Raw genomic sequence first — 26,064 nt, 5'->3', positions numbered from 1 at the left:
TTTGCTCTTGGGAGATTTTGCTTACGGGGTCGCTTCCCTCATTTGCATGAAAATCCTGAGATACTTATTCCCCGTCCCCATCATGCCGGCAATACTAGGAATTTGATGCTTTGAGCACACTGAGGGCAACATGACCCAAGAATGTACACATCCACTCCGGCCACGGGGCAGGACTGTAAAATGCTTAAAAAAATATAAGCTAAAGTTTTTTTTGTTTTTGTTTTTTAAAGGGCATCTTATACCACCAGCTACTCCCCGATTTCGGATGTGCCCTAACACAATCGCTTGGGGCACATATGAAATTTCCTTGCAGTTGGGTGGCATTGTATAGCATGTTAGCTGCTTGGTCTCCAAAATTGAGAACTAACCAGAACCTCAGGATATGATGTAGGTACATAGAAGTGTAGTGTCCCTTTAAGTCCTCGCCGTCTAGCATTATAACAACGATATTAAATGATCAGTTCAGTCAATAAACCGTTATAACTATGCAACATTGGGAATTTCTCCCCCGCAGGCTCCACAACAAGCGCTGCAAGACAGGATCTTGGCACGGGGTATCGTAAACCGAGGCGTGGTGCGAGGGCCTTCAAGTCAACTGGAACAGACAAAGCCAGGCAGTCCTGTGGAAATATGACACTTGGTAGAAATCCACCACCCATCACCACCACTCCCTTCCCATGGATTACCACTAGTTTTTTTTCTTGGCACGGATTCTCCATTTGCAAAATACTTTAACTGTTAGAAAATCTCCAGGTCTTAAAGGAAACTGCTGCAACTGTGAGCAGTGGTCGGAGAGGATACAGAGTTCATAGGATTGTTCATATATGTTCCATGACTTTTTTAATTTTTAAGAAGGTGAGATAGTAGGGCTCAGCAGCAGGTGTTTGATTTCCCTGCAGCGCCACCGCAGGGGGAATCCAAGCATTACATAAACTCAATGGTTAGTGCCAGATGAAGCTAACAGATATTGGACAGACCGCACTACAAGACAGGGGGTCTCCGAGGATAGTCTCAGTCACGTCATGGATCAAAACTGCAGCGCAATGAAATTAACAAAGACATGAGCAAAGTCCTAGCCAAGCTCCAATAATGTAAGGCAATGTCTCGTTATATCAGATTACAGTGCCTGCCATAGGCCAGGAGCATATTCAGTCTCCTTATGGACATAACTTTTCCAGGGTTGGGAAAGGCAATTTACATTTCAGCATAATGGTGAATGATTTCAGCTCTGAAGTCTGGTGAATTGTGAATACAGCTCTGGGATGTGCTCAACTACTTATAAAATAGAGATGAGTGGACCCGATGATGTTTTCGTTTGGGTTCGTCCGCACGAGCCAAGCGTATTGTCGGATTGGCAGCTGAACATCCAATCCGGCTAATTGGACACCCCTAGCGATTAGCCATGGTCTTGATTGGATGTGGGGGAACATCTGACAAATTGATGCCCCTAGGAACTTACTATGGACGCGATTGGCCCTGGGGCGCACCCCTGGTTAGTTGCTAGGGGCGTCAATCTGGCTGTTCGTAATACGTCTGGGTCGTTTGGCTGAACCCAAACGAGAACGTCCGGTCTGTTCAACTTTCCTTATAAAGCTTAAAAATTCACAAGAAAAATTAATATTGCATTAAAAATGTGGATATATACTTTGGCCCAGTGAATTTACTACATATTTCAAGTTTTTAACAGCACACCATGTGGTCAGTACAGGTAGAGCAATTACAGACAACAAGCACCCCAGGTTACAGGCACCCCGTCATCTCTTTCTCACTCTGGAAGACTTAGGCAATTACTTTTCACTTATTTTGTTTCCATAAAAAACACAAAAACCATCAATGTTTCTCATTTGGCTCAGAATAAATGCTCTTTTGGGCATAACAACAAGTTCTATCAACTTTTTCCCTTTACTTGGAACTAACAACCTGGGCAATTTTCACAGCTGCAGTCCAGCTCCTGGGTCCAATGGAAATCATAGCATGTACGTGCATAAACGCAGTAGCCAAAACCTGTCAGGTTGGGTTCTGCATCTGCTTTCATTGTTGTCCAAGCCGTAATGGAAAATTTGGCACAACAAATTAAATCTGAACTGGGGAGATCACCGCTGCCAAGTTTCAACAGCAACCGTCTTGATGCCTATTCTCCATCACTAACTAGATATTACATGTTGCCAGCACATTAGGGGGTGGTGGGTGGGGGACACACTAAATAAATAGAAAATTAGATGTTAGAAAAGAAATGTATCGTTAGAATCGAGATGTCACCATGGATAGGACGAGATGGTGTGGAATGATGATGGACATTATGACCAAATTATCAAGTAGTATAGAAACAAAAATGGTTCCAAATTCCATCATGGTCAAGAAAAGGGCACTAGACAATAATTAAGGTAGGTTAGGGTTGTCCCCATGACCAGGAAGTTAGCTGAACTTGGCTAATTGTCACCTAGAAAAGAGGTTACACTGGAGTTCCACATGTTCTATCCTATGTTCTAGAGTGAGAACACTACAGTTGGGTCTATGGGCAATTAAAAGGAAAGGATCAAGTAATTAGAAGAGTGAGGGCAAAGTGAGTCAAGGAAACCCGTTAAAAAAGACAAGGCATTTTAGAGAACCACTTATGTTCTCCAAGAGTCCAGACAGATTTGCATTCTGATTCTCTTCAGTATTTACCAAAATTAAACTAAACAAAATCACTGGTCAATATTTGGTTGGTTATAAGAAGCTTCGGCATCATCTTCCAATGTCTAGCGCAACTTTTTGAAAAACGTCTGGGTCAACAGCATTGAAAACCCCAAATTTGAGAAAAGGAACTTACCAAGTCCTATAATGCCTAAGGTTTCACCCCGAATTCGAGCAGCTCCGGATGCAACTTCTCTAATCTGTTCCACGCTTTGAACTCTCGTGCCTTCTCGTAACGCCTGGTGCAGCCACGTTGTTCTCCTGTACAAGTTCAGAATGTGGCACATTGTAGAATCCGCCGTCTCCTCTACAGACGCCGCTGGCACATTGCACACTGCTATACCTGGAGTAATAGTAAAGAAGCATTAGGGACACAGGATTTCATGTGTGTATTGCACATGCCAGGCCACCACACCATTTATTCCCATGGGACTGATGAGTGGTGGCACAGTAGGCATACAACCACTATTCATTATATTGACCTAGTTCTCCTGATCATTGGGGTGTTCCTGTTGTCAATTTCCCAGGCATCATTAGATATCATCATTAGTGGGGAAAACCCTCTCGAAAATCAGGTTTTAATTGAGAGGTCTGTGCACAAGGGAGGCCATCACTCCCTTAAAATATAAGGAAAGCCTATACAGTAGGGCTGCAGAAAGAGGTTCAACAGATGGAGGACCAATGTAATCCCAATAGATGAAGTTCCCCTTCAGGCATTTTTTGAGACTCTGAAGGCCAAATACATGTAAAGAAAAAAAAAAACGGGGGGGGGGGGGGGGGGGAGTGTCAAGCTTTTTGGGAAATCCAAGGAACCACTTGGCTTAAAAAGTTTAATGTGGAAGGAAACCTTCAAAAAGCAATACTGTACACACAGAACCTAAGGTTCTAAACACATAAGAGACAAGTCAGCTCCACCCACTGATAATGGCAGAATTACTAGAATATTCTATATGTATGGGGTCCTCACTACTACATGCCCCTCACAGAAGAATCCACGAAAATATAATTAGCCATGCTGCATTTGATCAAGTCTGAACCTTCATCTTTCTGTGTATTACGTCAATGTGAAAAAATGTTCTCTCTCTCAACTTAAAACAAACATAGAATATGTGGGGGAGTCGGGTTCAACAGCCACGTAAGAATTCGGATGACCGGTATTAAGGTGTATGCACAGTGTTGAGGTCTAGAAAGAATAAGTTATAATCTAGGAAATCACCTGGGATAGTCCTCATTCTCAAGACTGAGCCAATTTAATTCCTAAAGGTCCATTATGGAAAATTTCTAAGGCCAATTTTTACAATTTTTTTAGTAAAATATACATTTGACTATTTTATGGACCAAACACTGAACAAGGACCTGAACTAGCGATCATGTTTCTGGTAGAGCACAGCATGTGTAGGCCTAAAGGGTGGCCATCCACAGCAATCTTCCGAATGCCCATTTTGGCCAGTAGCCATTCCTCTCGACCCTCACACATTCAGGACCCGTCTTCTGACATCTGTAAACCATACCTAGATCTCCAGCTGACTTGATGTCAATGTTGTCAAACCCGCTCCCGATTCGGACAATTATTCGAAGAGCCTTGAACTTCTCCAAGTCCTCTCGCGTTAAAGTGATTGTGTGATACATCAAGGCGCCCACTGCCTCGTTTAGTACCTGGAGAAAAAACAGGAACCAAAAAGTTATTACGACAGCTCAAGACTATTGATTTCCTAAAAACATAGTTAGGCCTCGGGCTAAAAGGAGACCACTTTTTGTGCCCATTACTATACCACGGCGTTACCCCAATAGCTTTAACCAAATAATACCATCCAATAAGAGAGAGCAAAGAACCAAAAGAATCCAGAACTGGTAGATCTCTCCTAACCCCATGGCTTTGATTCACAAAAAAAAAATTTGTGCTTTGCGAATTAGCCATGGTGGAAGACCTGCCAAATTACACCTCCAAAATTGTGTGGCTTGTACAAATCATCTTCTACAATACCGGTTTAATACTATATACTGCAAGCACCATGAAGGCTTCAGACATATCTAACATATCCCAAGGCCAACATTCACCCAATGTATGGCCAACTGTGCCACCTCCCTCAGACAATACAGTATCTCAGAGCCTTAGAGCCTCAGTGATCATGAAGGTCAAAAACTTTATAGATCAAGCTGCTCGGCGAGATTTACAAGCAGTGTTTCTTGGGGTAAAATTCACAAAAATTCCTTTTACAAAAAGAAGGTGTCATTTAAGTTTCATGTGAATCAATAACCAACTAATAGATGCCTTTATAGATCAGAACATCAGTCCACTCCCACACATAAAAAGAAAAAAAAAAATAATAAAATAAATGATAAGAGGGGCAGATAGGTTTTGCTTTAATTGGATCCCCAGTCATGGCTCTCAATATAATCCAATTAAAAAGGGTGGGGAAAGTGAGAGTATGAGAGGGGGGGGCGGCCACCTGAGCCCCGACACCGAGAATACCAGATACACCTGTATCCAGGGCCCGGAAGGCAACAGTGACCAGGAAAAGCGCAGATAATTCTGGTTATAAATTCAGAAAAAAAAATCTAAAATAAAATTATCTATTATATACCCACACAGACAAAACCCCTCTAACCTGCACGCTGGGAAGAGAATTATCTCAAGATCAGTACAGGATAAGTAATGTCATGTATGTACACAGTGACTGCACCAGCAGCAGAATAGTGAGTGCGGCTCTGGGGTATAATACAGGATGTAACTCAGGATCAGTACAGGATAAGTAATGTCATGTATGTACACAGTGACTGCACCAGCAGCAGAATAGTGAGTGCAGCTCTGGAGTATAATACAGGATGTAACTCAGGATCAGTACAGGATAAGTAATGTCATGTATGTACACAGTGACTCCACCAGCAGCAGAATAGTGAGTGCAGCTCTGGGGTATAATACAGGATGTAACTCAGGATCAGTACAGGATAAGTAATGTCATGTATGTACACAGTGACTGCACCAGCAGCAGAATAGTGAGTGCAGCTCTGGGGTATAATACAGGATGTAACTCAGGATCAGTACAGGATAAGTAATGTCATGTATGTACACAGTGACTGCACCAGCAGCAGAATAGTGAGTGCAGCTCTGGAGTATAATACAGGATGTAACTCAGGATCAGTACAGGATAAGTAATGTCATGTATGTGCACAGTGACTGGTATAATACTGGATGTAACTCAGGATCAGTACAGGATAAGTAATGTCATGTATGTACACAGTGACTGCACCAGCAGCAGAATAGTGAGTGCAGCTCTGGGGTATAATACAGGATGTAACTCAGGATCAGTACAGTATAAGTAATGTCATGTATGTACACAGTGACTGCACCAGCAGCAGAATAGTGAGTGCAGCTCTGGGGTATAATACAGGATGTAACTCAGGATCAGTACAGGATAAGTAATGTCATGTATGTACACAGTGACTGCACCAGCAGCAGAATAGTGAGTGCAGCTCTGGAGTATAATACAGGATGTAACTCAGGATCAGTACAGGATAAGTAATGTCATGTATGTGCACAGTGACTGGTATAATACTGGATGTAACTCAGGATCAGTACAGGATAAGTAATGTCATGTATGTACACAGTGACTGCACCAGCAGCAGAATAGTGAGTGCAGCTCTGGGGTATAATACAGGATGTAACTCAGGATCAGTACAGTATAAGTAATGTCATGTATGTACACAGTGACTGCACCAGCAGCAGAATAGTGAGTGCAGCTCTGGGGTATAATACAGGATGTAACTCAGGATCAGTACAGGATAAGTAATGTCATGTATGTACACAGTGACTGCACCAGCAGCAGAATAGTGAGTGCAGCTCTGGAGTATAATACAGGATGTAACTCACAGGTACTAGGTGTGAATGAGGCTGGACCAGCAGGTGAGTTGTTGTATATATTGTACATAATGTTTGTTTTATGTTTTGTGTTTTTGTTATGTTTAATATTATATATTATAATAAAAGAGCTACAGGATGTAACTCCGGATCAGTACAGAATAAGCAATGTTTTATAGAACTGCAGTTATACACAATATGTCACAAGGTTTTGAGATGCATATTATCCGCTGGTCACACAGGGATACGTCTGGGTAGATTCAGGCTGAGGGCTACTCTGGGGAGGGATGGATTTCGGTGTAGACTGAAGCTATACAAAAACCAAACAAACAATCAAATCACAAGACTTTAATATATGGGCCAAAACAACCCCTTCTGCATCCCACAACGAGTCCAATTAGCATCAGGGCGCTTGTGTCCTGTAAGGCCTCCGGGGGCGCTAGTCCTGGGCATACATTAGAATAAGACATTAGCCCCTGGGGGAGGTATTATACCATTGTGATGCCGCTCCTGAGTGCTGTGCCACTAGCACATTCCCGGCACTCAGCTCCATAATGTCATGAGACGCACCAGCCCTAAAGGCCTGTAATGCTCGGGAGCGCGGTGGGGACCCCAGTGTTACATCCCACGTTCCCTAATATAAGCAGATCAGGCCGCAGTCATCATCTACTTGCTCTCTGCCTCCCGCTGAAGACATTTCCAGCAATAGCTGCGCACAAATGGCTGCAAAACGTTGACACGCTCGTATTTGCAAACAACCGTCAGACACAATGGGCTCTACGAGTGTATCATTAGCAGCGCGGTGGTTTCCCCATTATCCTCCAAGGCTCCGTGATCTGTACTCAAAAAAACAAATCTCACTTTGTCGCTGGTGGCAGCAATAAACACCCGGGATCCGCATGGAAAAACACCCGGAGCAGCAGTGCTGTGTTTGTCATTTGAATACAATGTATCAAAGATGGCTTGCCATAAGGATACGCAGAAGCTTCAGGCAGATAACGTGGCGCTGCTACATCTTATGAGATTCAAACTGGCGTCCATTGGCAAAATAAAAATTTGCAGCAGATTTTAGAAACAAATTTTTGTACAGGATCACCCAAATTATGCAAATCTTATTATCCGTTATAAAAAAAAAAAAAAAAAAAGAAGAAAAAAAAGAAGAAAGAAGAAAAGAAAAAGACAGAGTTACCCATAGATCCAGGTGCGGTGACTGAATCATGCTAATGAGCCAGAAGGGCTCCAGAGGGCCATACATGAGCCCCTGCGTGCTGTAGCTTCACAGGCCGTTACATGGTCTCCTCCTGCTTCCTCAGTTCTAAATCACTCCCTCTGATGTAATCTCACAGTGGAAGGGGAGAAGTTCTTCTCCACAGTGTATGAGCCTGTGAAGCTACAGAACGGAGGGGCTCTGGCAACGTCATTTTAGAAGGATTTTAGAACGTATCCTCCAGTAACATATCATTCGATTGCAAGAGGCTTCAATACAACAAAAGTGATCTACCTTCCCATTCCCTGCTGCACTGGGCGTCCACAGGAAACACTATTCACAACTGCTCAGCCAATCACCATGGATCGGCTAGGAAGCCTCTGCTAGCATTTCCTGTGATATTGGAGACGCCCAGGAAGTCCAATGCAGCTGATCATTGGATGGTTTGAAGTATATTACTATGTGGCCCCTGTAGAACCCCAGGCTATTTTACTGGAAACCCCCTTTAAATTCCATTTGAGAACTTATGGCGACTACCACTCCCCTCATGGATGATGAGCTCACTTCCACCACGCAGCGTTACTGATGCCTGGTATATACACTCTACAGAAAATTCTAGGGGGTTTCCTACACCCGCCCGGAGTGACAAGTCTCTATTCTCTCCTAAACACCTTTACAGAAGCAAAAATCACTTCTTTTATAACTTAATTTCCCAATGATAGGGGAAGTTGAACCTTTACATGTCCTTCCCCTCTCTGGAAATTCATGTTCTAAAAGGGGAAATTCTGGCTTTGTATACGAGTAGTTAGAAAATTCTACAATATACTTTCTGTATCCATTCTGCATGGATTTCACCATCTCCGCTTGCTTGTCATTTAATAGAAACTCTTAACTGTCCAAATCATGTGATGGACACGTGGACTGGTGCAAGATACAGCTCTGATCCCCATACTATCCCCCCCTACACTATTCTTAAAGGGGTTTTCCCACGAACGAAAGTTAGGCCCTATCCATAGGATAAGGCCTAACTTCTTGATCAGTGGGGGGTCTCAGTGCTGAGACCCCCTCAGATCGTGAAAACGAAGGGTCCATCTGACCCCTCGTTGCTCCGTCAGACTAATGGAGCAGAACGGTCATGCACGGCCATCTGCTCCATTAGTCTGACGGAGCAACGAGGTGCCCAACGGAGGTACTTGGGACCCCATCAGTACCCTTTGTTTTTGTGATCTGTGGGGGTCTCAGGACTGAGACCCCCACAAATCAGGAAGTTAGGCTGATCAGCAAGTAGGAGTGTTTTACGTTACATAGTTAATATGGTCGGAAAAAAAAATAAAAACCAAAATGTCGATCGTGTTCAGCCAAAGAAAGAAGAGGAAAGGGGGTGGCACGAGAGGAAAGGGGGTGGCACGAGAGGAAAGGGGGTGGCACGAGAGGAAAGGGGGTGGCACGAGAGGAAAGGGGGTGGCACGAGAGGAAAGGGGGTGGCACGAGAGGAAAGGGGGTGGCACGAGAGGAAAGGGGGTGGCACGAGAGGAAAGGGGGTGGCACGAGAGGAAAGGGGGTGGCACGAGAGGAAAGGGGGTGGCACGAGAGGAAAGGGGGTGGCACGAGAGGAAAGGGGGTGGCACGAGAGGAAAGGGGGTGGCACGAGAGGAAAGGGGGTGGCACGAGAGGAAAGGGGGTGGCACGAGAGGAAAGGGGGTGGCACGAGAGGAAAGGGGGTGGCACGAGAGGAAAGGGGGTGGCACGAGAGGAAAGGGGGTGGCACGAGAGGAAAGGGTTATTTTATAATATAGTATTGTGTTCCCTTCCATAAATGTTAACAAGCTCTCTGCTGTGCTCTGCTCCTCAGCTCGGCTGTTCTACACATTCACAGATCTTACAGTCGAGAAGGCTTTCCATGTTGATACAGCATACTATTTTCACGCTATATGGTGGCAGTATGCCGATGTCACAATATAAGGTAGCATTATCTGGGCACCATATGGTGGATGGTGCGTTTGCAGTTTCAGTATATGGCTGGAATTCTATAGGGATTGCATGTTTCCTGTTGAACTTTTTATCTTGGCAGTATGTGGTGGTGTATTTCCTGTAGCAGCATATGGTGGCATTATCTTGGCACTGCAGGGTAGCAAGTTTGGTTCCACTCATCTCTAACTTTCATATATCGTAACGACAAAGTGTAGGATAGGGTTCGGCATTCGGACTTGTTCCTCCTGACCTGGGACATTCTGTACCTTATACAAATCTAAACATTCGTTGAAGTATGATTCAAAAACATAGTCTTGAGCCTAACACCCTGATCATGGTCTCAGGTGGTGATAAAGGTTGGTGGGAACCTGCATCCTTTCACCTCCTGTAAAATTACCTCTTAATTCATCTACACAAAATCCCTTTGTACAATTCCTGACGACCACCAATGAGGAGGTAGGAACGATTGCTAGGAATAACTGACCACCCATACGGAAGAATAATTCATTGAGCCGTAGTCCATTTTCCAGCCCACTATGCAAATTATATGCAAATAACCAGTTAATTTAGACCATAAAACCAAAAGGAGCCTCTAAGCCATTTGGAATTTGGCTCTGCCTCGAATCCCGACACATTTTAAAGAGCTGTCCCCGTTCTTTAGAATAGGTGCAGGTCGTACTTCTACGTACACTCCACATAAAAGTTCCTTTGCATGGGGGTACGATCCATTGTAACGTCGCGGCCCGCTGACATCCATTCTGGCCCGCTTCCACACCAAGCTTAGGCGCCGCAGAGAAAGCAAAGTGACAAGAGAGAGGAATCAATGCCATTATATTTCCATGCCCTCACCCGCCGCTGCATCATGGACAACCTGCCAAATCAGCACCTCCACATCGGGCTCTCACACAAATTAATGGACTTCCTTTGACCAAAGACTCCGAGCACTGGCTACCGGCCAAGGAGGCATAACAATACACTGGAGACGGGCCCAGGCTCGATGCAGAAATGGGGCAAACACTGGGTCAATTCTTATTCTAATTTCGCAAGGTCCTTGATCATTTCTCCAGGTCTACCAGAAGATATGACCATCAGGCAGAATGTATTACTAAAAAAATTCTGGTCAGTAACCAATCGATATCCTGTTTCTATCCACAGGGGGCAGTATTGTAATGGTAAAATGTATGTAGTATGGACTAGTACGTCTGGCCAATGACTAAAGGGAACCTGTGTGTCGTTTTGACCATAGAAAGAGGACAATGGTCCTCGCTCGGCTTTGCTGAGCTGTTCCACAGCCCCACCCCTTCCAAGTAAAAGCTGTAGAAAACTTCTGGTTTAATACTACAGCAGAGAGGAGGGGCTGCTCCATGAGCACAGGCAGTGTGATAGGGAACAGGGGAGATCTTGTACCTCATCTTGTGTAGGAGACTTCTGCATCCACCTGCTAAGTAACACACACAAGGAGCACCGTTACATGATCTCCACCTCCTTCCTACAGAGTGAGCCCCAATGTAAGTCTGTAGAGTTATTTACAGGACAGTTTCACATGGATTACCTGTACAGCCAGGGGAAGCCGCTACTGCAGGAATAGGCTAAACTTAGACGGATAGCAAAGAAAGTGCATATTATGTTGATTACCTACATTCAGCAAAGTTGTTCTAAATCCTAAGAGCTATCTATTTTTGGAAAAAATTCCCGTAGTTAAACTTTAAAGCTTCTAAAAATCTATAGTTAACATAATGGAGCAGCATGTTATGTGTGCAGGATGTTGGGTAGGGGGTGCCAACAAGCCACTGTACTTTATCCAGGGTATTTAGTTGTAGGATGAGGGGAAACACACACTCTGGGAATGAAGGCGGTTATGCTTGGATCACAATGACCAACCAAATCTCCCATACAAAACCTGTGTCACAGATTCAAATATATCGGGCTACTCTGCAAAAACATAGCATGTAATTGTTTCACAGCGCTTATCAGTAGGATAACACGGGTGGTCTGCGTTGCGTTACCTTCTCATGAATTTCCTGTGTAGACTGTGCGTCGCAGAACGCTACTGTGGCTACGTCTTTGAGGATAGGCATTTCTACTGTACAATCCCGGCCGTCCAGCAGGGCCACCAGTGGCCGCGGGTGCATGGGCCCATTCATTATTGGAGGTCGAATGCCTATAGAAGGTAGAAAAAAAAACAGAAAAGAAAATTAGGAGAAACGTTCTTAAGAAAGAGCATAATATATATAATTAATGACCAGGAAATGGAGTGAACAATTCTGGCCGGCATGAAATCATTTATTTACTCAGGAAGTGGATGCATCTACTTGTGTTGACTTTGTCAGATTATTTTAATTACTTATTTAAACATTCGGAGACGAGAGGAAATATCAGGAGAAAAAAAGGAAAAAAATCTAGTCTACAAAAAGTTTTAAATACAAGAGTCTGGTTATTCTGGGATTAGTCTAATGTGCATTTCAATTCAACAAGATGCTCAAGAAAATTCTATAAAATTTTAGAATTCATAAAAAAAAAAAAAAACCTGCACCCAATGGAGGTACAAAAAAAAAAAAAAAATTTGAGACCTTTTCCATAAACAAATAATTCATTGGAATTTACGAGTCAACCTTGAATAAATTAGAACTTCGTTGTCGTTGAAATAAAAAAATTTGCTCATAAAAAAGTTCTTCGGAAACTCCTCCTCGTGGAAAAGTTGCATTATGCCAAAACCAAGGTGGTGGAACATCTACACAGAAGAGAAGTTCAAAGGAGTCCCTGGTGACTTTCCGACCATGGGTCATACGAGACAATTCCATCAGTTTTATTTTTCTCATTTAGGCTTCATATATTTAGAAAAAACAAAAAAACAAAAACATAATGCAACCATAGAATGTTCTCCGCATTCCCGAAATTTTCCTAATCCCATTTTTTTACGAGAAGCATTTGAGGTCAGATGACTTGCTTATGAATACTTGGAATACTTAGACTTCACATTCCTTTATAGGCGCCTCACGCTGTAATGTTTTTTTTTTTTTTTTTAATAGATCCATTTTAACAAAAAAACTTTGCATAGCGTGAATTTTTTGTTTCTGAAGACCAAGTAAAAGGCGATGCATGACACCACAGACCTTCTAGTATGTACCCACAACCCTCACGAATTGTTTGCCTTCAGCAAGAGATTTGATAAACTGCCCATAGAAGTTCTTTGGTTTCCGGATGTAAAACCTGGAGTGTACGGTTACCAGGAACAAGTTCACGCAGGATAACACAAAACAACGGCACTGCCTTTTCCCATCTTTCTCTTGGACACCGGCCAGGGCTCTGAACTTTTCCCCTTTTATTCCAACTTTTCCGATGACATGACAAATCCAGACGTTACTAGTGTAGTCACTGATCGGTACCACTAATACCTTGCATGAACTTCACACCACGAGTAGTAACAACTCAGAGTTTGAAGCAGCCTTCAATAATTTATATATAAAAATGGCGTAGCTCAACCAATTCCTTTTATTCGGATAAAGAGACATGGTTTATTAAAGAGGACCTCCAGCAGGAACACTCTGAAGCCCTGACCCGATTGTTCACACTCTGTGCTTCTTTTATACACAGTGTACAACCTCTCCAAGGCTTATCAATAGGAAAATAACTACTCAGTCTTGATTTATAGACACCTCACCAACCACATTTATTCCCACTTTGCTATGCTATTAATCCCATGATGCTTCAGCATAACAAACATAGTCAGAGACAGAACCATCAAGTGTTATCTACTCCAGCTTTATTCTCCACTCCATAAGTATAAAGTAAGAGAGTCTGAACTTGTACGGATGTGCCCATCTAAATTATTCTTAGGGGTCCGAGTAGAGTGGCGGTAGACAGCCCAATGCGATTAGATAGATGAATAGAGAAGATGCCATAGCAGAAAGCAGCGCAGAAAAAGGTGTCCCTTTAGAAAATTATTGCAGGAATCTAAAAGTAGCCCAGCATAAAAATTGTTCAAAACCAAGATAAATTTGGATCTTCTGGAAAGTTGGACAAGTTTAAAAATTACATCCTATTGTAAAATCGACATGAAGGATCTAAAAATAAGTCATCAATATGACTTCACTGAAAGAGTTAAAAAGGAAAAAAAAAACCTAAAAACAATCCAGTTCACTGTAAAGGCAAAGAAAATAGGAAAAAAAAAGAATGGAAAAATAAAGACTGGTCTGCTTCGATTAGGCAAGAAACAACAGAGCCGAATCCAAACACAACAGACACAAGTTTGGCTGGACTTCTGCTAACACAATATAAAGGGGAAAAGCCACACAAGAAAAGAATTGTGCTTCAACCACAATCTGCTCCCAGGCCTAGACTGTAAGGCAAGTAAGTGCTGGAGAGAATACCTTCTAGATTTCAAACCACCAAGGCCTGCCCGTTTCCCGATACGACACGTCCCAACATAAAGGTCTATAGTCTCCGAATCATCACAGGTGTGGTCCTCTTTACCATCCCAGTGGCCTCTCCAGGACATTAAATTGCCCTTACACCCCACATGTTCACATACAGACCATGTGAAGACCCCTTTTTAGTTTTTTCATAAAAATATTTTCCCGAAGCCAGTGATAGACCTCTATCAAGTCTACTGAAGGACGAGTGCCAATTTTACAGGAAAAGGTTGGACCTCGATCAGGAATCATGGCAGGGAATATTAGTAATTAAAGTCTCACCACTACGACCACGAGTAGCCTTCAAAATTTATGGTTACGTAGATGAGCAGATTATTCAAAGAAACTAACAAAATATCGAGAATATAGAGAAGGTGCCTCCAAACAAAGCTTTGGGGACCTATGAGGACGGTGTGACGGCCACCTTGAACATATAGCCTACACTTAGGATGGTACTAAGCGATCAAGCCGAAATGAGGTCATCATACCTATATACCTGGGCTACCTATATACTGGGGGCATGCGTTGGCCTGGGCTACCTATATACTGGGGGCATGCGTTGGCCTGGGCTACCTGTATACTGGGGGCAGTTCTTGGCTCTGGGCTACCCATTTACTGGGGGGGGGGGGACAGTTCTTGGCCCTGGGCTACCCATCATACCACCAGAGGAGTACCTAAAAGCTACTTTGTCTTCAGCCAATGCCAAGCTACACCAGGGCCTCAAATTCCACAACTTAATCTTCACACATCCTAAGCTTTGGCTACCTCAAGTTTAGAGACCTCCACATACTGCAAAAACATGACCTTGCATAACCACTTCTATTTTTTATTTCATCTCCAACTATATGTGAAAAACTGACCGTGCACCACATACGGAGAGATGTGTCCTGCACTTCACACCCCGCAGGAGAAAAAGTTTCTTGTGGTATCGAAACGAAAGAAAAACGAAGCTCCACACCAGTGTAGTTTAAATTCCTTCCGTCTTCTATGAAGCTTTATTTAATTTCCAAAATCAGCAGACATTTTCTTACAATGCACACACGAGGAAAAATAGCCAACGTGTTTCTGGTGCGCTATGCACCCTTAGTCATGGCATCCATTTAAAGACACCTAGTAAGGAATATGGAGGACCACCTCTATGAACAAGTTACTCATTCAATGGAAAGGCAGAGTTTGCTGGAAATTTGGGAGCTTAATCGGTGACTATACAAAATATTGTTGCTGATAATTTTAGAATAGATCATCAATATCAGAAGAATGAGTGTCCAACACCTAGGACTACACCCCAGGACTTGAGCTCCAAGGAAAATACACAACACGTAGAGGAGACTGAGAAATCTCACCTCTATGGGGAAACATTTATTACGAGTAACGAGTAGGCAGGGCGATCCTGCTCCACCCGTCCAGCCCACTGTGCTACTGGCTGCCCCTCCCTGCCCCTTGGGGTGGAGGTGGTGTAAAGGGGATAACAATCGTAATGCCTGGCAGGAGTGGTGTGCCTTGTAGCTGCCGGGTCCTAGTGCAAAATGCACACCAGGCCCCCAATTATAACGTATTGTTTATAGTACCAGTCTTCTGATATAGGAAAGATACACCATATGGGCCCTCTAGGCCTCATGGACCCTGTTAAGACCGCACCCTCTCCACTCCTTTAAGTTACGCCCCTGCCTGGCAGTACACAAGGCGTTGCAATTATTTCAGATTTACACTAGATAAATCTCCCCCCATCATCCTAATCTGTTGCACCAATACTGTGGGGCGGGGGGTGAATTTATTGTGCGCCGGCATTTGACAAGGCCCCCCGCTCCCCCCATGTTAAGCCAGATACGTCAAGCAACATAAGCCTCTTTATGTATACATTGGGCAGTGCGTAAAAACCCTGGGAACAAGGCTTCGCAGGTTTTTAAAAAACATTCAGGCTGCCCCGTGCCCGGCCCACTCCGGTCAGCCACACCCACATGACTTGGAGGGGCATAGTCTCAATAATAACAACAATTTCTTGTAATGCGCAAAAATTATTACGGTCCTTCTACGCCACAATACAATCGGAAGCGCCGATAAATCTCTGGGTGTAAACCTAAAAATGAAGAATTTTCGAAATAAATAAATAAAATAAAAAACCTCAACTCCGTCAACCAGTTGGCTCCGTAACATCTGTGGACAGTTGTGCCAATGTTTTTAGTAAAAAAACTGCCATCTTTAAGCTCCTTTAAGGAAAGATCCCTCGTGGTGAGAATACACTCATATCAAGGCTCATTCTAGACGTTCCCACATGTACTACTCTAGTTATGGCCGCCAAGGTCTCCACCCAGATCTTAACGCTGTAATTGTTTGTCACAATTTCTCCCCTCGGGGCTGTAGTAAAACAATCAGGATAAGATCTCCCAGCGCTTATTGACTTTAGATTATAGGCTTTGCTGGAATTCTTAGTGGGAAGGAGATGCCTTTCATAAAGGAGACGAGAAAAACCTGTATTTCACTTGAAGGCATATTATAGCAAATGTGTTCTGGGTGTTTTATCCGATTTCATAAACCACCGCCTCTGAGTAAATCTAAAAATAAAAAACCACCAATAAGGTATTTTGGTGGTTGCAAACCAAATCCAAGGACCTTACATGCACTTTTGCCTCCACAGGTTTACATTTTATAGCGCCACATCTATCCGCAGGCTGTGTGTGGTATTGCATTTCAGCCCCTTTCACTTCAATAAAAGCAAAGATCTGATACCAGACACAACATGAGACATATCGGGTTTCTAGAAAAAAAAAAAAAAAAAAATCTTGACCTTCACAAGCTCGTCTCCAAAACCTCTCCATACCATGAAGGGGTATTTAGGAACATCAATTCGGCTTCAATTATTGAAAACCTCATCTATCAATGAATGGAAGCGGTCACGCCACCCCACGAGTAGTCCCTTTTAAGTGTAGGGACAATACCAAGCACGACCATTATTCCATGGATGGCGCTGCGGAGTAAACCGTTTAGGGTCAGATGTATGAATCTACCCTTAGACCAAAAAATTTGATTTGATAAAAATGTATGAAGTTTTGGAATTAAGCAAACCATCATCTAGGCCCAGCCCTATCACTACAGTCCATCCTAACCAACTATGGACCAACGCCACCAAAAAGAACAAACTAAAAATACTGTAACATTTGGTCTTTACCCCAAACCCTCCTGCCCATACATCTGGTCACAAGCAACGCCCGACATCATCCGACCAAGACCAATTATGCGTTATACGAGCTAGCTGGAAAACACAAGTAAAGTTATTCAAAGTCACTCAACCACTTGGCCTCGGCAAAAAAACAAGGTCCGGTCCAAATTGGCAACAACTGAGTGCAGCTGAACTGGACCTAGACCCAGCACTCAGCCCAGATGGCTGGACTGACCCGCGTACATCTGACTGGACGTCACCAAATAGCTCAAATATGTAGGGTCTGTTTTTACTGGAAAAATATTACATTTGTTACAGGCCAAAAACATGAAAAAAAAAACAAACACTTAAAATTCCCAGTAGGATGTTGATAATATGTTGCATGAAATATTAAGAAATATCTTTTGCAATTACAACCTGGGATCAGAAACCTTAAAGGGGAAGTTAATGAAATATAAAATGAAATATACAAATAGCTTTTCCAGAATGGGATAAGGAAAACCACGCCACTATTACCTACCTTCTAAGGCAGCCCCCCTTGACATCAAGCATGACTTTCAGGAAGCCTAATGACATGATGCGGAATTAAGACCTTACCTTATTGAAATATACAAAACTGATAAAAGTAAAATAAAAAATATTTGAGAGGCTACCAATAAAATCTACGTCCATGTTCATACTACGATAGAGAAAACCATGCAAGGCTTTACAAGTTGCCGAGAAGAAACCAATGTTGGCTGTGCCGGTTCATGGCTCACCTCTAGGGGTCCCTCGCAATCGAGGACCTGTGCTAATCCAGTGTTTTACATAGACAGTGAGGGGGATTTGAGGCATTACTCAAATAGGGGGACTAATGCCCATCTCCATATTGACAGGTTAGAAGGGGACTCTCAAAGCAAGTGGCCCGTTACCAAAGCAGGTCACTATGTCTCTGTATGGTCTCCTACAAATCACATGTAACCAAGTAAAACCAAGAAGTCCTTCACCCCCCCACTGGAAGGTTAGAACATATTACAAGAAGTGAAGAACCGGTTCTCCGAATATTAAATTAAAATTAACTTGGGGTCTATTAAAAAAGGTGTGTGCCACCTAAAGCTACTTATTGCCAGGGGCAATACTTGTTGAGTGGAGGAGAAGGGGGGGGGGGGTCGAGCCAAAGCAAAGACACAATTCGAGTCCCAATTAGGCCTCATTTAGATTATGATCGACTTGATGCAACCTTCATGTGGCAACGGCTTGAATGAAGGATAAACCGGCTTGGGCCAGGACTACAGTATGTGCAGCTAACCCAGAAGATCTCACAACTGCCATATTCATGAGGCTGGTCAAGGCCATGTGCCGAATTTAGGATGAGGCCTGTGTCTGCACCAGAGCCAAAGTGGTATAAATTCTGGCATGTCCCCATTCAATCCAATACCTGCTGTCAGGAGATCACCGTACACATTTCATGTCAATGATTGATTTGTAAAGAGCTACGGAATTTGAAGGAATAATAATAATAATAATAATAATATTATTATATGATAGGGAACCAGTCAGGGTCTGCACTGGTTTAGGGCCGCAAACCTAGTAACTGCAGTCCTACTCATTACTCGTAGTCATGTGCCATTCGCAAATGAGCATGAACTGACGTGAACCCCGCCCCTTACCAGCTCACCACGCCCCCTTTAACCCGATACGAAAAGTATTATTATATATTTAATAGGAAGCCGTTCAGGAGCCAGAAGAGCCGGCTTTTCTTAGTGAGCGGAGCCTAATGATCCAGCTCACTAAGAAGAGCCGGAATTCCCATCACTAGTTGCTCCCCCTTTTAGACTCTTCTCTGCCAATCAAAGCACATGAACTATATACGATGTAGCTATTATAGGGAAACCAACCCCAGAGGGCGTCTCGGTGAAGTGCACAGTCAACCTCCATGTGCCAGGGTCTGTGACTTTACAGGTGACCTTTAAGGCATCACCTAAGCAGGTCTGGGGTAGGGAAATTTAGGGATATAAAATGTAGAGCAAAACCTTAAAATTTAGCAGAAATGCTCTCTATAAAATAAAAAAATGAGCCCGGCAGATACATCACAAGCCCCTATGACACGGCGGCATGTGTCGGGCCTAGCGGTCCATCATCCTCATCAATGGAGGACACCGCTAGGACAGGGTTGGACCTTTTCTGACTCTACACAACAAACCAACATTGCATCCCCTATTCTCTGAGCGCTATATGTTACCACACATGGGGTTAATGAAGCAATCAGATGTTTCATGTACGGCCCCGCATCCCTCTTATAAGCATAAGCTGTCAAACCACAAGGCCAAGAAGCATTGCCATGGGAACCCAGACCAAGATGTCACAAGGGGCCTTCAGCCCTCATTTATACGACATATGGCATAGTGTACATAAACCGCCACCTATATAACAAATATGGACACACCTATAACATATATACATACATGTCTTCATCCTACGTGAACCGTTGTCATGGGAACAGGAGGAGAGAGGAGACATTAGTTGACAAAAAAAAAAAAAAAAAAAAAAAAAACAACCTCTAAAGACAGAGACATAGAAAACCCCCAACCGATGTCACACTCCTGCAGAGCAGCTTACACAGGGTGGGGGATAACTTTCAGGCCACATTCACACAGCGCATTTTGATTTGCACTCGATAGGCTCCCCTCGTGATCACATGCTGAGGTACCTCAGCCAGTGTTCACACTTGGAGCTTTTGGATTGAGTCTTAAAATGCACCGTGTGAACGCGGCCTGACAAACACTTAGTGGTCAGCAGTGCTCAGGCTATACCGCCTTACCGCCAGTACCCAAAATGGCAAGTGCATATAGAAAGCATGAAGTGCCAAACACTACACACGCAAATCATGCCATACGCCGTGACAATTCTGCTACTCAGTGCCCAAATAATACCGTCACATGGTACACACAAAACATACCATAATCATTGTGCCATCCAGCGTCCAAATAATACGGCCATACCATGCCTACACTGCAATTGGCTATGCAATGGAGGGGGGTATTTTTACCCTACTTGTTATCAGTGATGTGGACTCACGGGCCCTAAAAAACTAATGGGAGACAAACCTTTGCAGGTACAAATTTGCAATTCCCCCTTCTCCATGTCTCTACTTATGACTCCCACACCACAATCTAGTTTCCGTTTCGGACATTTGCATGGGTTAGCTCCCAATTGACAAATCCCCTTCACACAGAATAGGGGAGAATGGAGTGATGATCAATCATGGACCATACCATTCTACATACCCCTTGGGCTCCCAACGTAGTCATAACTGAAATATCCCACATCTCCTATTAATTACTCCTATATTAATATATTAATTACTCCTATTACGTATACTAATTACTACTAGGATCGCCCTCATCTCCCCCAGAAACATTCACTTTCAAACAGAAGCAGCTTCGAGCTCTTTCCTGGCCTGGCGATACGATAGGTCATACTATTTCGGTCCTATATAACCATGTAATAGGGTTTAGGCAAACAAGACTGCTCCGACCAGATATAGCGCCACATCAGTCTATGGCTGGGCCTGGTATTACAGCACCACTGACTAAACGCTGAAGTGCAATACTCCACTCAACCTTCAGACAAGCGTTGCGCCATGTTTTAATCGCGGTAGCCTCTTTAAAGCCCCCACTCTTGTGGAGCCTACATTGTAAGGTCACAGCACACGGTCTCCCGACATTAAAAGCTTTCCTGAGTGTTCTTTACTAAAAGAGCCGACACGCCACATCTAGCGCTGACATTTCCTAATGTCACCGCCGCTTTGATTGCTTTTTTTTTTATTTATCACCCTTTATCTTAGCTAGAAACTGCTGGAACCGAAATACAAGATGTGCAAATCACACATTGAATTTCAATTAACCTTCGGCTGCGTAGCAATTGCTTACAACGTTCCGGCAACAGCTACACCGCAGGCTCTACCGTTTATAGGACCGTGTAGGCTTTTCAGTACTGCGACGCGAGGTGTAAAGGGAAGCTCGGCAGGTGGCCATGTTATATAGTCACATGAAACAAATTCTGCTATACTGAGGTAATGGGCGCAACAGCTCTGTAGATGCAGTAGAAGACGGCCATACTATACAGTACTGCCCCTATAGGTCTTCCACTCCTTTAGGTCACAGCGCTGAAAGACAAGCTAGCCGAGGAAAGCAGGTTCCCACAGTACCCTAAAAAAAACGAGGGAAAAAAATGGGTTAACCAAAAACATGGATTTTTTTTTTCCCCACTTATACGGAATCTGAGTAGTTTGCTTGCAGGCAGAGGAACATAGAGAATAAACTCAGTGGTCATGTCACATCCACCAAGCTTCAAATCCAGGAATATTATGTAACCAGGCGCTCGCAGCAGAGGAGAAGTCATCTGAGATGGCAGCATCACAGCAATGCCGCGTCTTGTGCAGTAAAGGACGACACTTTGGTGCCTTTTTTCCCCTTCTAAAAGGAAAGCAAAATTTTAGGAACTGGACTAGAGCATCTCCTTCGGGATGCAACGCTCAGACTCCCACTCCCCCTAAAAAAAAAAAAAAAGTACCACGCTAGTCAACACTTCATACAATTACAACGCACAAGTCTATCCATCCCATCACTTGCAGGAGATGTCCAGGAATAGATGTCAACGGAGAGAACCACCAACATAACCAAAAATCTCTCCAAACGTTCCCAACCCACTAGTCCAATGAAAAAACTAATACCCCCCCAACGTTCTCCTCAAGGTTCCTTGTTAAGGACCAGGACACGCATCAAAGTATCACTAACGGGAAGGATCTTCATGGTTCCCACCAAGATCTTTGCCCAAGGAGGGTGGAGCTAAGAAAACGTTTTTGGTTGGAATCTAGTAAAAAGCCATTAAAAAAATAAATGAAAATATGATCAAGTGTTTAAGGTTTACTGCAACGTCCCCATAGGCAAAATAAAGCCTCACAAGTCAAGTCAATGGAAAGGGCAGGTGAAGTCCTGCAGAGCAAGAGACTCCTAAATCATTGGGCAATTCACAATAGAGTTAGAAGCCCAAAAAAAAATCCTTATAACGGCTCTAAATTTTGACAGATATTACAGGACTAGAAGATGGCTTGCAGTCCACAAAATCTACTGAAAAACAAGAACAGTACTGACAAAGCCATGAGGTCATCTACTGACCACACACGACTTGCCGGGAAGCGGACAACAGATGGACGTTACTTTTGGCCCTCTTATCGCATGACCTAACAAAATAGTTGCAGCCAAATTGAAAGACGCTCAGACGGTCAGAAACACCATGAAGAAATTCACCAGGTATGTTATAGAGCAGTGATGGCAAACCTTTTAGGCACTGAGTGCCAAAACTACAAGCAAAAGACAGATATTTTCACAAAGTGCCAAATGCCAATTTAAAGTAATTCACAGGTTTCAAACATATTGGCGCCCTGTTTACACCAATACAAGAGAAAGGAGAAATTTGGATTGTTATTGTAGTTTCCCTCTAAAGTCCTCTTAACAGGATGAATCATGGGTCCGGAGAAAAGGCTACAATGATAATCAAGCTCTGTCCACACCTCCTTGATTCAGGTCTTGAGTCCTGAATGTTGACCTTTGTGCTGGGCGATGGCCTGGGTGCCCAAAGAGAGGGCTCCGAGTGCCACCTCTGGCACTCGTGCCATAGGTTCGCCACCACTGTTATAGAGGATGCACAGATTTTGTATTAGAGCCCAAACATCTATGAAAACCAAAAGAAGGAATCTTCAACTAGACGTCTCAAGAAAGATATTGATCTTAAGCTGCTATCAACTTCATGAGAAGTCCAAGCCAGGCAGAACTTCACACTAGTGGAGGACCCATTAATGGTTTATCCACCATGGGCATCTCCATATTGTGGAATATTTGATCCATTAGAATGAAACATCTATGACACGGTCCTCTGTCGACTCATGCGGCTACTGTCTTAAACATGGCGGATCTTAAAAATGTAACCCTTACTTACATGATGTAGTTCACAACAGGAACCCCCTCGCACCAACCTGTGATAGGTGCCCATACATCTTAAATATCAGTCAGTGCTCACTGAGCCTCTAAACAACTGATCAGGGTTGGTGGTAGGCAAAATTTCGAAGACACCACAGTGTTTGGTGGCGAGGGGCCTGGTCACTGTGCCCTACATTTTATATATAGGTTACATGTGACATTACAGGCAGAATTCTATAAAGAAACAGTCAGCCAATCAAAATCTGAGCTTTTCCTTTAAGACAGTTTCCAAAATCCCTGTTGACTTCTACGCACTGCCGGTTTCCTTATTATTTTGGGGTGAAATGATCCCTAAGAGGTTGCGCTCTACTTCCTTCACCGTAATCACGGTCTACGCTCATCATTGCAGCAGTGTTTGCCGCAGCCCTGGGTGGAAACGTTCTGGGCGCCTTCTGCTGGGTAATTATGGCCGATTTTCTCTAATTCCTCCCCAAGGCGATTCTTGGTATATAGAGGAGCGAGGCAATTATTGATTTGTCTGATGCCTGAAACGAGGTTATCAGCCGGTTTGCTGCTATATAGTGCGCACGCCATGCCCGCATTATCTGGATGGACCAGGGTTAGAATAATCACAGATGGAGCCGGGCCGGGGACACTTATCCTATACACGTCTGTCCCATGACAAAATCCCCCCCTTCTGTCAGAGCTAGATAATCTTGAGAAAGATGTACAACAATGATGACATCCAATATGGCGGATTCCATTAAAGAGTCGTCTTCCTCATCCATGTATTTGTATTTCATGGCTATATATACATCCCATCCTATAGAAATCGTTGACATGACAAATTCAACTGATGCCCCCCCCCCATTTATTACCAGGTTGGGCCCACCCTGTAACCGGGAGATAAGGAAAAACAATCCATATTACAACCTCCCAGCTGCGAGCTGCGGCAGGACTTCTATTCCCAAGGTCATATATCAACTCCCCGCGCTCCTTACTGCGCTAAATAAGGATGTAATAACGCCTGCAAGACATCAATTGGACAGTATCCTTAACCATACACAAGGACCCTCGGGGGAAGCAAATCCCTGAATATTCTACAGCGGTGATAACAAGTCAACCACGAAAACATACAAAATGAAAGAAAAAAAAAGGAAAAAAAAAAAACAAACAGTTTTAATACATGTATAATAGTAGAAAACAAATCTAGAAAAAAGGGTTTTTAGGAGAAAAAAATAATTTCAATCAAATCCTCATATGAGAGATTTTACCTCTCGGCTCCAGTGCTGCTGATGTACAGGCCTAGGCCTCAGGGACCCGGTCTGGATGAACAACTACCGTACTGACCACCAAGAAAAAACCTACCCACTATTTTTTTTGTGGGGGGGAGGGAGGGGAACCCTTAAAGGTCAAGATTATTGAAAACTGTATAAAATAAAAAAGCCAACCTCATGCCATATACAAGAATCCTGATCAAAATGTACAAAATGGCACAGACTCTAAAATAATATAAAGGGCCTTTTACATACAACTACAATTTGGGAAAATGTGTCTCCACAAGAATGTTCATTCCCAAATCACTGGTCTTCGTAAAACGGTCCCTCGATTGGCAGCCGATGCCATGTTTAGGTTGACCAAAATAAAAAATCAATGTTGGCAGCAAATCTTCCTGTATAAAAATGGTACAGGCGGTCCCCTACTTAAGAACACCTTACTTGCAGACGACCCCTAGTTACAAATGGACCTCTGGATGTTGGTAATTTATTGTACTTTAGTCCTAGACTACAATAAACAGGTGTCTACAATGAAGCTTTATTGTCAATTCTGGTTCTAATGACAATCTAGCATTTTTAAAATCCAATTGTCACAGAGGCCAAAAATAATTTGGCTGGGGTTACAATGATAAAGTATACAGTTCCGACTTGCATACAAATTCAACTTAAGAACAAACCCACAGACCCCATCTTGTATGTAACCTGGGGACTGCCTGTATAGACTGGTAACAATATGGAGGTGGCTTCTATCGGGGCCAAAACATTATAACTTATAGAGGATGCATAATACATTGTAAAAGGATGCTCAAACGAGCACCGATAGATCACACGATCACCTAATTTACCAAGCATCAGTCTGTATAATAGGACCCCTAGCCAACAACCCCTTGGCCATCGTTATAGGACCTCCTACTACTACAAAAACTAGCACAAAAATTGATCCAAAAAAAAAATAAAAAAAACACAAGCCCCATTGTAAGATGGCAGCACAATGACATTCGTGACACATGACCCTCTCTATGACTCCCCCCACCACCACTGACAGCTTGTCGTAAGGGATTTCCTACAGATGAAGGTGGGGGAAGCCGCTTCTTTATAGCTGACAGCTGCATCTCAAGAAGTCTTAGACGTCATAAGCGGCTTTTAAAAATGGGATGATGAGCAGACAAAGTTACACACGAAAAGAAGGCGGCTCCACCGTGTGCCCAAAATATCGGGGATGGGCTGGTCCCTAGTGAAAGCTAGGAGAGACTTCACACCTCTGACTTGTTCGGCCAGCAACGATGTCACTCAAGTTCTGCCCAGCTTAGTCCGAACAAGGAAAAGTGGAAAGCCTCTTGGGGACCAATGGTATCATCTTACACCCCCACGTACTAAATGCTTAGCCAGCCAAAATCTGACTGCTCAATCACCCACTTTCCAAAACCTACCATTGGGGAGAGTAAGAGCTGTCATCTAAATGAGCTATGGGGGCGTCCTAATATTTATGGTTGTCTTTAGTGACTTTGTGCCACCCCACAGCCTGAGTGCCCATGGATCAATGAC

The 26,064-nt window shown here is 43.5% G+C and overlaps 1 protein-coding gene across 7 annotated transcripts in view; it reads right to left on the bottom strand.

Moving 5' to 3' along the window:
• The window catches only part of CTBP1 (C-terminal binding protein 1), a 280,570-nt gene that overhangs the window by 10,519 nt on the left and 243,987 nt on the right, over nt 1–26,064 (bottom strand). For all 7 annotated transcript variants that reach the window (XR_011849920.1, XM_072126236.1, XM_072126235.1 and 4 more), the window contains 3 exons: nt 11,720–11,874; nt 4,188–4,332; nt 2,813–3,019 (listed from right to left, as the gene is read on the bottom strand). Coding sequence is in view for 6 of the 7 variants with exons in the window: in XM_072126236.1 (XP_071982337.1) it covers nt 2,813–3,019; nt 4,188–4,332; nt 11,720–11,874 (507 nt within the window). In the remaining variant the exon portion in view is untranslated. The remainder of the gene's footprint in view (nt 1–2,812; nt 3,020–4,187; nt 4,333–11,719; nt 11,875–26,064) is intronic.

This window comes from Engystomops pustulosus, chromosome 1 (genome assembly GCF_040894005.1).
Source record: "Engystomops pustulosus chromosome 1, aEngPut4.maternal, whole genome shotgun sequence".
Lineage (NCBI taxonomy): Eukaryota > Metazoa > Chordata > Amphibia > Anura > Leptodactylidae > Engystomops > Engystomops pustulosus.
The sequence above is the reverse complement of the archived record's forward strand: the minus strand, read 5'-3'. Positions and strand labels throughout refer to the sequence as shown.